Source organism: Echeneis naucrates, chromosome 23 (assembly GCF_900963305.1).
Source record: "Echeneis naucrates chromosome 23, fEcheNa1.1, whole genome shotgun sequence".
In the NCBI taxonomy this organism is placed as follows: domain Eukaryota; kingdom Metazoa; phylum Chordata; class Actinopteri; order Carangiformes; family Echeneidae; genus Echeneis; species Echeneis naucrates.
Genome location: NC_042533.1, coordinates 6,696,844 through 6,711,621, shown reverse-complemented (window position 1 = coordinate 6,711,621; position 14,778 = coordinate 6,696,844). Strand labels below are relative to the sequence as shown.

At 38.2% G+C, this 14,778-nt stretch overlaps 1 protein-coding gene across 2 annotated transcripts in view; it reads left to right on the top strand.

Moving 5' to 3' along the window:
• The window catches only part of cacna1c (calcium channel, voltage-dependent, L type, alpha 1C subunit), a 158,974-nt gene that overhangs the window by 114,909 nt on the left and 29,287 nt on the right, over positions 1 to 14,778 (top strand). For both annotated transcript variants that reach the window (XM_029494870.1, XM_029494871.1), the window contains exons 12-24: positions 5,459 to 5,549; positions 8,177 to 8,203; positions 10,376 to 10,536; positions 10,708 to 10,781; positions 10,887 to 11,038; positions 11,225 to 11,426; positions 11,606 to 11,726; positions 12,134 to 12,248; positions 12,887 to 13,004; positions 13,105 to 13,174; positions 13,299 to 13,431; positions 13,602 to 13,731; positions 14,647 to 14,706. In XM_029494870.1, coding sequence (XP_029350730.1) covers positions 5,459 to 5,549; positions 8,177 to 8,203; positions 10,376 to 10,536; positions 10,708 to 10,781; positions 10,887 to 11,038; positions 11,225 to 11,426; positions 11,606 to 11,726; positions 12,134 to 12,248; positions 12,887 to 13,004; positions 13,105 to 13,174; positions 13,299 to 13,431; positions 13,602 to 13,731; positions 14,647 to 14,706 — 1,454 coding nt within the window. The remainder of the gene's footprint in view (positions 1 to 5,458; positions 5,550 to 8,176; positions 8,204 to 10,375; positions 10,537 to 10,707; positions 10,782 to 10,886; positions 11,039 to 11,224; positions 11,427 to 11,605; positions 11,727 to 12,133; positions 12,249 to 12,886; positions 13,005 to 13,104; positions 13,175 to 13,298; positions 13,432 to 13,601; positions 13,732 to 14,646; positions 14,707 to 14,778) is intronic.

Below are 14,778 nucleotides of genomic sequence, written 5' to 3'. Positions count from 1 at the left end.
GTGTGAGAGAGACATGGTGACAGTATCTGGGACAGAGAACAAATGGGATTTTACATCATGAACAAATCTCCAATGACCACACACTCATACAGACCACACGTCTGCATGCCTATCTATCGTACTGTCTTTACTTGAAAAGCTAGAAGGGCATAGTATTGATATATGATGTGAATATTGCGTTTTAAGTTTTTGTGACAGAGAGTAGTGATATTGATTTTTGGTTTTTAGGAGCCGTGTGTGTGTGCTTGTGCTTGTTGCTTCTAAATATGGTGGTTGTCACTTGAAGATTGTCACATTAAGGCCATATATACATGCAGGAACACACACGCCATTGTGATGGTGTGTGTGTGTGTGTCTGTATGTATATATATATAATTTTCTTTTTGTGTGTGTATGTGTGTGGAATATATAATGTTTCACCTCTGAGCATTGGTATGTGTTTCCTGCCATCCCAGGGGTACACTGTGTCTTGCATGCTCTCACCCTCTGCCATCTTGTTCTTGCATGCTGTCGTCTTGTTTTGGTGTCCTGCCACTGCTATCTGTGGTAGGAATGTCGTCAGCTCACCTGGGTAAGAAGCCCAGTAAGTTTGCCTGGTTCAGCCAATCTTCTAATTCTCAGGATGGTATGTAGGCATCTTTGTGTATCTTTAATGTGTGTGTTCAGTTGTATTCAGGCATGTGCTTATATTAAATTTTTTTATTCAATATAAGCACATGCCTTTATTATTTATATTCATTTTTTTAATTTAAATCAGCTTCTGAAGCACATTAGATAGTTTAATATGCAATCTTTGGTGGGAGCACCCCAGGACCTTAAGTTTTCAATAGATATAATATTTTTTTTATTTGGAGGGATTTCCATACTTCTGACCATTCTATGGGATAGGAGAAAATGTTCAGTTGTCTTTTTATTTTCTTCCCACTGATGAAACTTTGCTTTTTCACCTTTTGACATAATAAATGTGCATTTGCTTAGAGGCTTAAAATTCCACTAGAAGCACAACTTTACTGGCTTCTATCAAGGTCACATCAAACATCTGCAACTGATAGTATATTTTAATAGACAATGGATAAAATCTGTGTTAACAGCATGACTTTCTTATTTGTCATAGTCATCTGAGGTTTACTTCAAGTTTATATGCTTCTTGGCAGTCATAGCTTAATTGAGATGGATATTTTTTGATGAGTGCATGTGTGTCAGCTTTGTTCCTGTCTGCTTGTCTTTGCTTGTATGTTTAAGTATACTATTTATGCTTACGTCATGCTTCATATATATATATATATATATATATATATATATATATATATATATATATGTGTGTGTGTGTATATGTATATATTCTATCTCTATATAAAATATTATGCAGTGTGAAAGAGGATGCTGATGAATGAACATGTTCACAATGATGTAAAGACTGTAAGAGAATGTCACTCTTTGCCAAGAGGAGGGTTAATAGTGAGGTAAACCTTAAAATTTTGAGAATCTCGACCATTATGATTCCTGTCAATGGTAACCGTTCTTCCTTTTCCTATTTTTAATGCTCGCACTCTCTGTCTCTGTTCCTCTTATAATTTATTTGTCTGCCTCCAAACCGCAGCCACAGTCAGGGCCAGAAGCAATATGTTTTCATGTTGTCTGTGTGTCCGTCACACAGCTTGTGCACAAAGATTCAGTTACAGCTGGAGCAATGGAATGTGGCTACAGAGGGAATGTCATTTTTGTTGAAGCAGTCGTCTTTCTTTGCAACAGGTTGGGTATGACATGGGTAGAGTATGAGTTAATGTGATTATTTGTGCTGAAATTTGCAGTTGTGCCTATTTCCCCATTTGTGACCGTGAGTTAATTTTTATCCGTGTGTGTGCGCTTGTCTTGCTGAGCCGTGCTCTCTATCCCCAGGTAAGAACCATCGTTTTCAGTCACTGCGTGGAGCTGTGAAGAAAAATGCGGCTTTCCTTCGTAAGGCGTGTGCGTCTGTCTGCATGGTCCAACACTAGTTAAAGATTTACTGGGAACGCGATTCTAGACATGCAAGCAGACTGCAGCCTCTCTCCTCCTTCTTACCCCTAAACCTCTCCTCCTCCCCCTGCACTGGACTTTTCTGCCCCCTCTGGAGCTTTAGAGCTAAAGTGGACTGTGGCTGCCTCTCAATACTGTAAAAACTGTTCATTCTTGCAGTCTTTCTTGCTCCTTCGTGCACTTGCTTTTAACCAATAATATAATCTCCTAGGTTATATATTCAGTATTGATGTTCTCTCGCACTCAAGCCACCAATTATTCTCCCCACTGCTGTTCAAATTGCATGTCTTCATTGTTTTTAAATCTTAAAAATGTTTCATGGCGCTCAGCTTTTATTAATCTATAATTGAAAAGGTAAGAACGACCAGTACAGGTAATAGAGAGACGAAACAAGATTACTGTTTTGAGATGAAGCCACTTTTCTCCTTTGTAGGTTTATAGGAAAGGAAAGTTCGCTCTGCCTGACTTGTCTGAAAAAACAGGAATAGAACAATGTCATCACTAGGAAAAAAATATATAACTCTAGTGGAGTTCCCTCAATGTGTATGACAGTTATTAAAATTTTTTATGTTTGTGATGTCATTGTCCTCTCCTTGTTGTTTCAGCTTCCTTTCCCTAATAAATCCCTCTGAATGGTTGCTAGCCATGCTAGCTGTGATAACAGTTAATGGAAAAATAGCTTTTTGAGCTATAGTCTTACTTTCATTTTCACCAGGCACTTGCCATACTGTTAAGTAGTAGTAGATGTATTTGAGCTTCTCAGATTCTTTGGTGCTGATTGCTTGGTTTTTGGGGGAAATTTAAAAATTTGTCAAATTTACAGTGACAATTGCCTCGTGAAGAAAAGAAGACAAAATTCACAATATGAAGTTGTTATTCTTATATCTTGAGACATGAATATAAAAAATCTCCCAGCAGGCATGCACCTGGCCACCACCGTTGTAAGATGTTATTATGTTGCATTTATGCTATTAGTGGCGAAACTTGAATGTTGGGTTAATGTCTCACGCCCGTCTCATCTAGTAGAATACCAATGACAGCTGATGTTGATGCTTTGTTAACTTGATGTTGCGTTAAGTATCGAAAATCCAATGTCCTTCAAATGTCTCACATCAATATTGATACAGAATACTATCATTATCATGATTCATGGTGATCACAACTCAATGCAAGCTAAACATCAATAGTCACTTTAGCCAATGTTGCGTTTTGACATCAACCCAATTTTCATCTTTAACTTAAATTTAAGGTTTGTTTGATGGTCATGATGAGTCCAATGTCTTTCCAACATTACATTAATGTTTGGTGCCTGCTGGGGTGAAAAATGATTCAAGGATTTTAACAATGAATTCAAGGTCAGTTTTTGTCACTTTTGGGTTTGGTACCTGACATTTAAAGTATTTAAGATATCTGAAAAATACATCACAAGATGATAGTATGGATAATTGCCATCTGGCTCAAGCCCTGCTTTAGTATATTTACAGATCCAAAACGGATACATGATCTGCAAATGTACACTAGGATATGAATACATAAACACATTATTTTTCCCAAGAGGCATGAAATCCTTAGCTCTATACATTATTTTAATGGCCGCTTTCGTCTTAAGAATATATTCCAACATTAGTATGAATGAACAAAGCCTTCTTGCTGTAGGGTGAAAACTGTGACCCTTACCCATCTTCCTCATTGCCATTTCTCTCTGTCCCATGCTCTGGGTTCCGTTTCCTTGCTTCTCCTGCATCTCCTTCCCTCTCTGTGTCTCTGGTCTTTGGGGTTTACTCTAACAATAGATGTTAAACTAGTTCAGAGCTCCATTGAGGAGAAGGCACAAGGCTGGTTTATATTTGAAAGGCTCTGGCCTCAGGAGAGACTGGAGGGCCGCAAGTGCTTTTTAACTAAGTGGCATAGCAGCAGGTGACACGTGTCGATATGAGCAAAGAGACACTGTAGAGGCCCTCAAGTTCACAGAGACCATTATGATCTCTACAAACACTGAAATAGCATGTCACTGGTTTCATATGCTGCTCATTCCCTGTTGCCTACTTTGATGTTTTGTTAGCTAAGTGCTCACATACCAGGTCTGTTTATTTTATTTTATTTTTTTATTTTATTTTTTAAGTTTCAACAATGGAACAAATATAGAGAAAGCCATAACTCATAAATTCATAAATTCAATCTCTTTTTAATCAGTGAACGCATCTTTTATATAAGGCTGTGTAGCATGTAGCTAAGGTTCAAACGGGATTTATTTTTTTTGACAAGCAACTTGTGTATTTCTAGATTTTCCATCAGCAAATCGGCATGAAATTAGCAGTAGGCTTGCATTAGCATCAATGCCAGGGTTGGGAAAAAAATTGTAACACACAAAACTCTACTACTGGATCTGATAAAAACAAAGCACGTTTCCAGACAAACTGTGGATTCAATTTAATTTTCTTTTTTTTTCTCCATAAGTATGCTAGTAAGTAAGATGATATTTCAAGTTTCAAGGCAAGTTCTCTCTCATCATGCAGTGCTTGGCTTCACACTAAGAGCAGGATTGCGAGAGTCATTTTTTAACAGTGGATATCTTATTTTAAAAGAAAAGACTTTGGGATCATGTGTGATATCAGGCTCTGGTGTTACAATAAGTGTTTGAGGTGACAGTGAAGGGTGCATTGCTCATTGCCACAGGCAGGCCAAGACTGACAGAAGCAATAAAAAGCAATGTATCACTTCATGTCCATCTTTCAACCAATCATCCCCCGATTCACTCCTCTCTCTTTCTCCTTGTATCCATACCACCCTCTATGGATCTAGTTTTTTAGTCTTTTTTTCCCACTTAAACCTACACTCAATATTACTCTTGTAACTTTCCTCTGCAGCCTTAGGTTAGAAATTGAAACCCACCCAGGTTGTGTCCTCCAATCCATAACTGCTAAATATTGGAAGTGTGGCAACTTAGTGTGTAATTACTTTTGCCAATCAATGCAAAATTTGGGAATGATTTTATTGGCTCAAGGGTATGCGTTTAACAGTGTGTTTTAATTAGTTGGGTTGGACAATGCTGACTTGTGAATCCATACATGTCAACAACAGCTTTTAATTAGTTTGTATACCGGGGAAGCATAAGTTGATAAATATTGTAGTACTTCATGAAGTAAATCTGACGTTCATAAGTGTTTGACTGAGGATCTACTGCAGCACCTCTGAATTTTCCTGCAGCAGACTGGATGCCTTTTGCAGTACTCAAGTGTGTGTGTAGTAGTACATTGCTATCTCAAGATCAAGGTTGAGAGTGAACCATATAATAAAAACCAGCACAAAAATGGTGCAAGCAAGGAAGTGTAACCCATTGCTCTGTCCTGTTATTTCATCTTTTTCTGACTTTCTTTTTCTTTCCTCCTCTCTCCATCTGCCATCTTTTTCTCTGCCTCTGCTCCTTTCTATGTCTTAGTGAGCATGCCAGCCAGTGAGAATGAATCAGTCAACACAGACAACGCCCCCGGGGGAGATGTGGAGGGGGAGACCTGCTGTACCCGGCTAGCGTAAGTACCTGTCCCTCCGTTTGACAGACACGCCTCCTCTCCTCCCTCTTTTCCTCAGCTCCTTCATTTGGTCTCAGGGATGAACTCTATCCTGCGTCTTCCCTGTATTAGCCATGGTACAAGTGGCTGAGCCTGCCTCTCTCTTTCACTGATCTCATTGAGCCAGACCTCGGCCTCATCAAGCTCACTGAAGTCCAGAAAAATGAATGCACTAACATTGGTTAGAGGGGACACAGAGCATAGTGACACTGGGTTGTCATCATACTCCAAACTGTTACATTTGTAATCAGGAGAACTCTGATAGATCCGAAGAAGCAACTAACCACAATTTCTTTTAAAAAAACAAGAAGAAAGAAATGATTGCCAGTTTGACTTCCTTGTCATGTGTGTCAGTATAGTATAATAGTGTAGTTTTTGTCAAGAAGATATTACCAGGCGCCATATCTTATGGGTTTCTGTATTATGACAACAAATTTTTGATCTTTCTTAACAACATTTTTATCTGTTGTCACTTTTACTTGTAAAGTTCCTGAAAAGTTCTAAAAAAAAAATGTCTTGACTGAAGGGTTCACAGAGTCACGTTAACACAAGAAGAAATTAGAAAAGAAATCCATCAGGAGGCCAAAAGGCTTGTTGACTAGCGGTGCAAGGAGACCCCACTTGTGGCTTTGGACTTAACAAAATGTACAAAAGTGAGACAGCTACATCTCATCCAGGAGTAATCACACTACCTCTTTCCCTCTCTTTGTGCATACTCTTTCATTCTCTTCTTCATGTGTTTTCTGGTGAAGTGCTTTTCTCCTCCCCTGTGGGAGCTCATGAATAGCTGACTCACTCACTCCTGCTTTCCCCTCTCCTTTCATTTTTTACATTATTCAAACAAGTGCGTTGCTTTTTTTCTTAGACATTAGGCCGCACAGGAGCTGTGACCCCAGCGGGCCTACTTCAGCACACACAAGCAAAACCACCTACACACAAAACTTCTCAGCACTCATAACATAACATAATACATAATACAAGTAAATAGAACAAAAGACGTTACAGTGCAAAATAGACAATAGGCGAAATCGCACAAAATCAAAAAGATTCTGGAACAGTAAATCAACCAGGCACGCTTGGATGACACACTGTTGTTTATCTTTCGCTGTTGTCTGTTATTTTGTCTTTTGTTATGTTTGTTCGTTTGTCCCCATCTGACCAAAGGTAAAAATAGGTCTTCAGGAAATGCTAGAAATTTCTTCAAAATGTTGTAGAAATGTAGTAAAACCACAGCGCAAAACCTGAACGCACTATATTTATTATCACAATCACAAAGAAATCAAAGCAAGCTATAATCTTTCCAGTTACAGCAACTGCCCAGAAAAACTACGTTAAATAGGTCCAAAACATCAATCTGTATACTTAAAAATTTGAGTTTTACTGAAGTAAGTGATATTAACATTAGCCTGACTGTCCAGAACCTAATAAGTAGTCAACCTTGCCACAACTAGAAATAAGACTACTAGTAATCCTCTGTAGATTGCATAACGTTTAGCTATGGGCATTTGCTCACACTATAATGGAGATAAGACCTAAGGCTTTCCGTGTTTGTGGTTACTTCTTTGCATTGCTTCGGAGGCAGACCTCAGGGTAGGAGCTACGTTGGTGCCTGCTGATCTCATAATTGAGACGGACACACAGAGAGAAAAGACGTGTTCTGTCAGCCTCCATATCCAGCCACTCATTCATTTTATTCTTTATTTCAGTCAATCAGTGACTCATTTCATCGTTCCAGTCAGTCAGACACTCAGTAAAGTGTTCAGGCAATTCTGCTTTTACAGCTATCTCCTCTTTTGATTCATTTAATTTTAAAAATTAAAATGCGTTTAATGTGGTCATTGCATCCACCTAACCAAACGTGTGTAATTTTGTATATTGTCAGACCTTGGATATAGTCTAACAGCCTATACACTCCTCAGCCAATGATGTTTTATGACTTTAAATCACAAAATTCAGTGGAACACAACAGATTCAAATGATGTGATATGTCATTAATGTAAAATTCAATCATTAGAATTTCTCTTCTCTTTCTTTCCTCTCTTTTCTTCTCAGAGAGAAAATGTCTTCCATAATTTCTTGTCCTCAGTTCTTTATGTTTGTATTTTTTGCTGTTACAGTGGTGAACAATCAACAGATATTTTCTATCAATACACTGTGTTTTTCACACCAGGGATTATTCGAGAAAATCCAAACTCACAGTATTACTTCTTTTGACTGGATGCCACTGTGTACATGCTAACAGGGGGTGATTTGTTCAAAAGAAAAGCAGCCAATCTCAGTGATGGTCCTTTTTTTATACCAGAAAAAAAAAGTGTTTTCTGATCATCTTTCAACAGTCAACACAGACTGTAAAAAAACTAAATTACGAGCGGTTTACTCAAAGTTACAAGATGATTGTATCTAAAAATTGCACAAAATAGTGGCTGCAGCTAACTAAGCTGCTCAAGGAACACATTTACTAAAGTATTTGTGATAATGAGGGAAGCATTTCTCCTTTATCACTCTCGAATCCCCCCTTTCATGTTGTGCACCTGTCTATATGTGTGTTATGTGTGTGTGTATAATCCATTTTGTTTTTTGTGTTCCAGAAATAGGATCTCCAAATCCAAGTTCAGGTTAGTAGATGTTACCATTTACCATTGTCTTTAAACTCACCTTTTGTATTATCTATTCCGATGTGGCATTTGTGCAGTCACTGGATTTGTGTGTATTGTGTGTATTCGTGTGCAAGTGTGTGTGCGTGCTGAAGACACAGACAAGCAAGAGAGAGCCTTGATGTTAACAGGAATAGTTTGTTTTGGATGATTATTAAACATTTCATTAGAAGATCAATACCTCTCACATGTCTCTATGATGAAGGGGAACCAACGACCAACAGTCAGTTGACTTATCCTTAATAATGGAAAGGTGGAAGCTTCAAGCCAAGCTTTGTATGCCTCCCATTAGTTGTAAGAAAGATGCTGTTATTTGATGTGAATAATGCAATATTTTTGTTTCCAGACTTTGTGCTCAGCATAACCAAACTACAGCTACTGTAGCTGAATATATAACTGACAAATAAGAGTGGAATTGATGTTCTCATTGAAGTCTTGGAAGGAAACCAATGAGTGCCATTCTCAAAATGTCAAACTGCTCATTTATCATTAATTGGTCATTCTCAAAGTTGCCATTACCTGTGAAAATGTTCTTTAATCCCATGTGTTACAATTAACAAATTAGTGTAAAGTTGGTTGTTCTGAAAAGCTATTCAAGACGTTATCCCAGTATACAATCACAAAGATATTAAAAGTGACATGTCTTACTGTAAGAATGCATGTTTGTTGGCATTGTGTTGTGAGTCATGTCTCATGTAACATTCAGTGTGTGCATCATGGCAGAAGCCACTGTGTGCCATGACAGGTCTCACACTCAAACTGAAGACTGCTGAAAGTTGTACAAGCAGAGAGGGAGAAGCCTTTGTTGTTTTATTGTAGTATTTCCGTGGTGGTGGACAAAAGATTAAAATAAAAATAATAAATAAAAATCCACATAAATACAGTGAGGTACATACCAAGGCCAGTAATAGCCTGGGTTATTTTGGCCAATTGACATGGTGGAGGATAAATACATGAATTAGTGAATTAACCAGTGTTTATCACTGCTGTATGGGAATACCCTTGGATGGTTGTCCACATTTCCTTTCCACTTTGTTTCAAACCAGTCTGTTATTAACACATTATTGCTCCTCGTTAACCTTTACGGTAATTTGGAGCAAATTTGGAGCTCATTATTCCCTCAAAGTGTACAGCGTAATACATATAAAACAAAACATAAAACTTTAAAGAGATTCATGCTTCACGGCTTCTTCACAGTTAAAACAACAAAAACCCAAGTTACGGTTATCATTTGCTTTGATCCTACATACTGATAAAAGGATAAATATGACATTGAAAACATTTTTACTGAGGTGTTGTTTTTTTTTTTTTTTTTTTTTTTTTTTTATTGTATGACCCTTGAGTGGACTTTTTGACAGAAATATGACTGCAAAGTGTGAAGCTGGAAATTACTAGAAGCAATAACTTTTATTTTCTACAGTAGATAAAAAGAAAAGTCACAAAAGACTCTTTACAAAGCACAACACACATGTTGAAATGTCTACGAAGAAAAACATAACATTTTGTAATGCTAAAAATAACCACTTTTTTCAAGAATAAATTTCTATTGAAGGGTGACTCACAATATAATATATTTCAGTTAAATTTTGTCCTTTCATTCATTTTGTAGGAATGTGTTTCTTTTTTTCCCCCCTCAAATGGTGGATATCTCATTCTGCAAGAAAGCTCTTCATATAGGCCTCTCCTGGGTGTGAACTGTCTTTGAGGATGACTAACTCTGTTCCACAGCTCCACACTCAAACAACAGACTACCACAGACCAAGGGGTGATGTCATAAGGGCCTTGAAGCCAAAACTAATTGACTGTCTTTTTTTTCCTTTTTTTCTCCTGGCTGTTTGTTTTCCACCCTATTCTTCACTTGTTGCTTTGTATCATTCCTTCTTTCTCTTATTTCTCCAATGCGTACTTGCCCTTCTTCTATCTTAATTTTTAACTCCTTGGCCTCCATATTTCATTCATTCCTGGCCCCTGAATTCCCCTTCTCTCCACTCTGCCCTTCTCCTCACCCTGTCTTCCTGACTTTCCTGCCTCTCTTTATCTCTGTTCTCCCCTTTCTTCATTTCCTTTTCTGTCTCTTTCATATTTCTGCACCTTTCTGTTTCCCCGTTTCTCTCTCAAACTCTCTTTTCTCAGTCGCTATTCTCGGAGGTGGAACAGATTGTGCAGAAGGAAATGCCGGGCAGCAGTCAAATCACAGGTTTTTTATTGGCTGGTCATCTTCCTGGTTTTCCTCAACACTCTGACCATCGCCTCTGAACATCATCAGCAGCCTCAGTGGTTAACTGATGTACAAGGTATGTGGACACACAAAGTCACATTTACACACAAAAACTGATATTTTTCTAATCTTAAATGAACTAATCAAATTTTCTTCCACCACTACATCCTTACCTATGTAGACTTTTATTGTACCTTTCTTTTTTCTTTTTCATTTATTTCCTCGGTGCTTCATTTTTTCCTCTCAGACATAGCTAATAAGGTGTTGCTGGCCCTCTTCACTGGTGAGATGCTGTTGAAGATGTACAGTCTGGGCCTACAGGTAAGAGGCTAAGTCAAGAGGCCACTCTTACTTGAATGATATGATTGTCAGGTAAGGTATAAACCTCTCACCTCCATTTTTATCTTCTCATCTTGTTCTCCACAGGCATACTTTGTTTCGCTTTTTAACCGCTTTGACAGCTTTGTAGTATGTGGAGGAATTCTGGAGACCATCCTCGTGGAAACCAAGATCATGTCACCACTCGGCATATCTGTGTTGCGCTGTGTACGCTTGCTACGAATCTTCAAAATAACCAGGTTAATAAACCCATATTAGTGGTATTGACATCTTTTTTTTTTTGTCCCCACAAGGACTGTCTTTGTCTATGAATTCAATGAATTAAAGATGGTAGCAATCATTGTATTACCTAATGTCCTCTGGATCCTTGATTCAAACAGGAAAGACAAAATGTTTACAATTTTAACTGGATATCTCCCTGCCAGATACTGGAACTCATTGTCCAACCTGGTGGCCTCCCTGCTAAACTCTGTTCGTTCCATCGCTTCCCTGTTGCTCCTGCTGTTCCTTTTCATCATCATCTTTTCCCTGCTGGGCATGCAGCTCTTTGGGGGAAAATTCAACTTTGACGAGACCCGACGCAGCACCTTCGACAACTTCCCCCAGTCTCTGCTCACCGTGTTTCAGGTAATGACCCCATAATTGTTCCTGCTCCGTCTGATGATGGTTCCACTCCCAATATTCAATTTTCAGCTTGTGTCCATGAAATTAACACCTTAAGATCTTCATCAGTACAATAAAGTTCCACAATCATTAGTTTCAGAATGAAATTAAATCTAATAATCATTTGGTTTCTTTCTTTGCAGATCCTAACAGGAGAGGACTGGAACTCTGTGATGTATGATGGCATCATGGCGTATGGTGGACCATCCTTTCCTGGCATGCTGGTCTGCATCTACTTTATCATCCTTTTCATCTGCGGAAACTGTATCCTACAAAATGGAGTTCTACATGATAATTAAACAGCAGCATATTGATGTGAATATGAAAAGAGTCAGAGGTATGAGTGATGGCACTGAAAAATCTGCTTGTGATAAGTCTGGACTTAAGGTTGACAGTTTGCTGATCCGTTAAACTGTCCCCTATCAAATGAGCAAGTGTAACTAATTATGATTTGAATAAATGGAAAGCTTTATTTTGCATAGGAGTACATCCAGGAAGTCAGAACCATTTGCTGTAGCTTCCTGAGTATTATCACTCAAGCAGTTGGGAGCTCAGTGCCGTTCAGGTTCAGAAAAGTTATTGATTATTCATTTAGTGGGCCAAGATTGTTTGCAGCCAACCACTCTGATTTGATGGGTCAGCAACATCCTTAACTTCAACCCCCTGAACAGATATCCTATTAAATGTCTTCTTGGCCATCGCTGTAGACAATCTGGCAGATGCTGAGAGCCTGACATCCGCCCAGAAAGAAGAGGAAGAGGAGAAAGAGAGGAAAAAACTGGCCAGGTAAAGCCAAAAGAGAAAGCAAGGAAGGTAGCAGTTAGCTGAGGAAAAGAAATCTATTTGGTGGCTGACCAACACTGATGTAACCGATGTGGAGAGAGGGAGTGGGAGAGTTTGGCAGATTTCAGCAGCTTAAACGTACCATATCCATATATTCAGTCATGCCCCAGGGGGATGTGAGGATGCTGATGGAGAAATAAAATCAGGTACTAAAAACAGTAAACAATTACAAGAGGAATGTATTATTTTAACAAATGCTGACATTTGACTGTTTGCCTTTCTGTCTTAACCAATTTTATTGGGTAATTTTAGTGTCTCTTTGCCTGCAAAGGTAATTTGTCGGCAACGATAATGTGAGATTTTAGTGCATCTGAGGAAGATAGTGTTCTCCTTAATAGCACAAATCAATAAATGTGTCCTTCTTGTTTTGCTTGTCCGCTTCAAACACTTGGTTTTGTTATAATAGCACAGCCTCCCTTTGTGATTGAAATGTATACCATCAACCAAAGAAGTGATATCTTACAAAGTATTTATACATTCTTGATGGTGTTAAAATTTAAAAACTCTAGATTAACCTGGATTAAAACTGGGTTAGAATTAGGAATAAGAGAAATTGCTAAAATTGAGAATCTTTTCTCTAGACTTGCCAGTCCAGAGAAACGTCATGAAAATGAGAAGCCGCCTCTGGAGGAGGAGAAAAAGGAGAAAATAGAGCTGAAGTCCATCACATCTGATGGAGAGACAAATACTGCTACTAAGGTATACACAAACACACACATTAAAAAAGACTTTTGGGAAAGTACTGCAAGTGTTTTTAGAGAAATCCATTATCTGATAAATAAATGTTCTCCCTCCGCAGATCAACATGGATGACTACTGTGGAGATGAGAGTGAAGAGAAGAATCCATATCCTGCAAATGATTACATAGGTAAAGCACAGCCACAAACCATATGTGTTTAGATTAGATAAATAAATGAAAATTTGAACAAAATCAAATTGGCATGGCATTCTCAGATTTTCTTTATCCTCCTCTTCCTCTTCTTTTTCACCAGGAGACGATGATGACGATGAGCCAGAGATGCCAGTGGGCCCAAGGCCACGGCCACTCTCGGACATTCAGTTAAAGGAGAAAGCTGTTCCAATGCCTGAGGCCCGTGCATTCTTCGTCTTCAGCCACACCAACAAGTAAAAACCTTTGCCCTACCTTTTGTTCCTTAATTTTTTAATTCTTGTTTTCTTCCCCATCTCCTGTTTTCCAGTCTCAATCTATTTTTTTTGCTGATTTATCTTCATCTTTAATATAATCTCTTCATTTTCTAATGATTTTGATCACTGTCTTCACTCTTTCTCTCTAGATTCAGGGTTCTTTGCCATAAGATCGTCAACCACAATATCTTCACCAACCTCATCCTCTTCTTCATCCTGCTCAGCAGCATCAGCCTTGCAGCAGAGGACCCAGTTAAAAATGACTCCTTCAGAAACCAGGTGACCAATATAAACAACAAAAAAAAAAACTATTGAAGTTTTAAATGTAGGATGTGTACACACAAAGCTGAAAATTCTTCGGGGCATAGACAGAAGGGAACATGTGGCCATCAGTAGCTGCCCACATGCATTACTTCAGTGCTAAATAGATTATTTCTAACAGCGACATATAGAGGGAGCAAAGCTCATTGTGACTGGCCTGTTACACTTAATGAGATTTCTTCTATAGTGTTGCAACTGTGATTAACTCCATGTTACGAAGTTGTGAAACAGCTGTTAAATCGTACAAAAACTATGGTTAAAAAAATATACCCTGCAGGCCTTTTGCTAGCCAGCCTTTATCCAGGAACACTTAATAGTTTTGCACTATTTACACAGACTAGCTCTAGCTCTTTGAACTCCAAGCTCCCAAAACATAGACTATTTGTTCTTATCAAGGATACTGAACATCTGCACTGCATTTGCATACACTAATAAAGCATTTGTATGTTGTTTATATCTTTATTTGCTTGTGGCTGTATGTGAGTTGGAGTCTATTTTGAACAGCAATCTAATGCAAATACTGTGAACTGTGAGTGCAGAATCTGTTTCTGTACATTGTTTCCTTTTTTTTCTCTCAGTAAGCAAGTCAAATGCCCTGAAGGCTTTTAGAGATGTTTTATTGTATTTTCCATGGCTTTGGTGTAGGCTGCTGTGTATTAGTGTGCTTTAATTAACCTTCCTCTTAAACCATAATGACATAATTCTTCCTGTTTTTCAGACTGAAAGTCTAATTCAGTGTAATTGGAATTCATTCTCCTCTGACCCAAAATTCTACTTTATTATTTCAGTATGTGGTGGAGTCATTGGTAACTATGTTCTCACAGTAGAAATAATATCTGTAATAACTAATGTTGATCTTTGTTGTACTTTCAGATTTTGGGCTATGCAGATCATGTCTTCACTGGACTCTTCACCATAGAGATCATTCTGAAGGTAATGTTTGAAGTCAACCTATATGATCTTTAGTTTCATGAGGTCCAAGTCTTTTCAAAACTTTTATGCAAG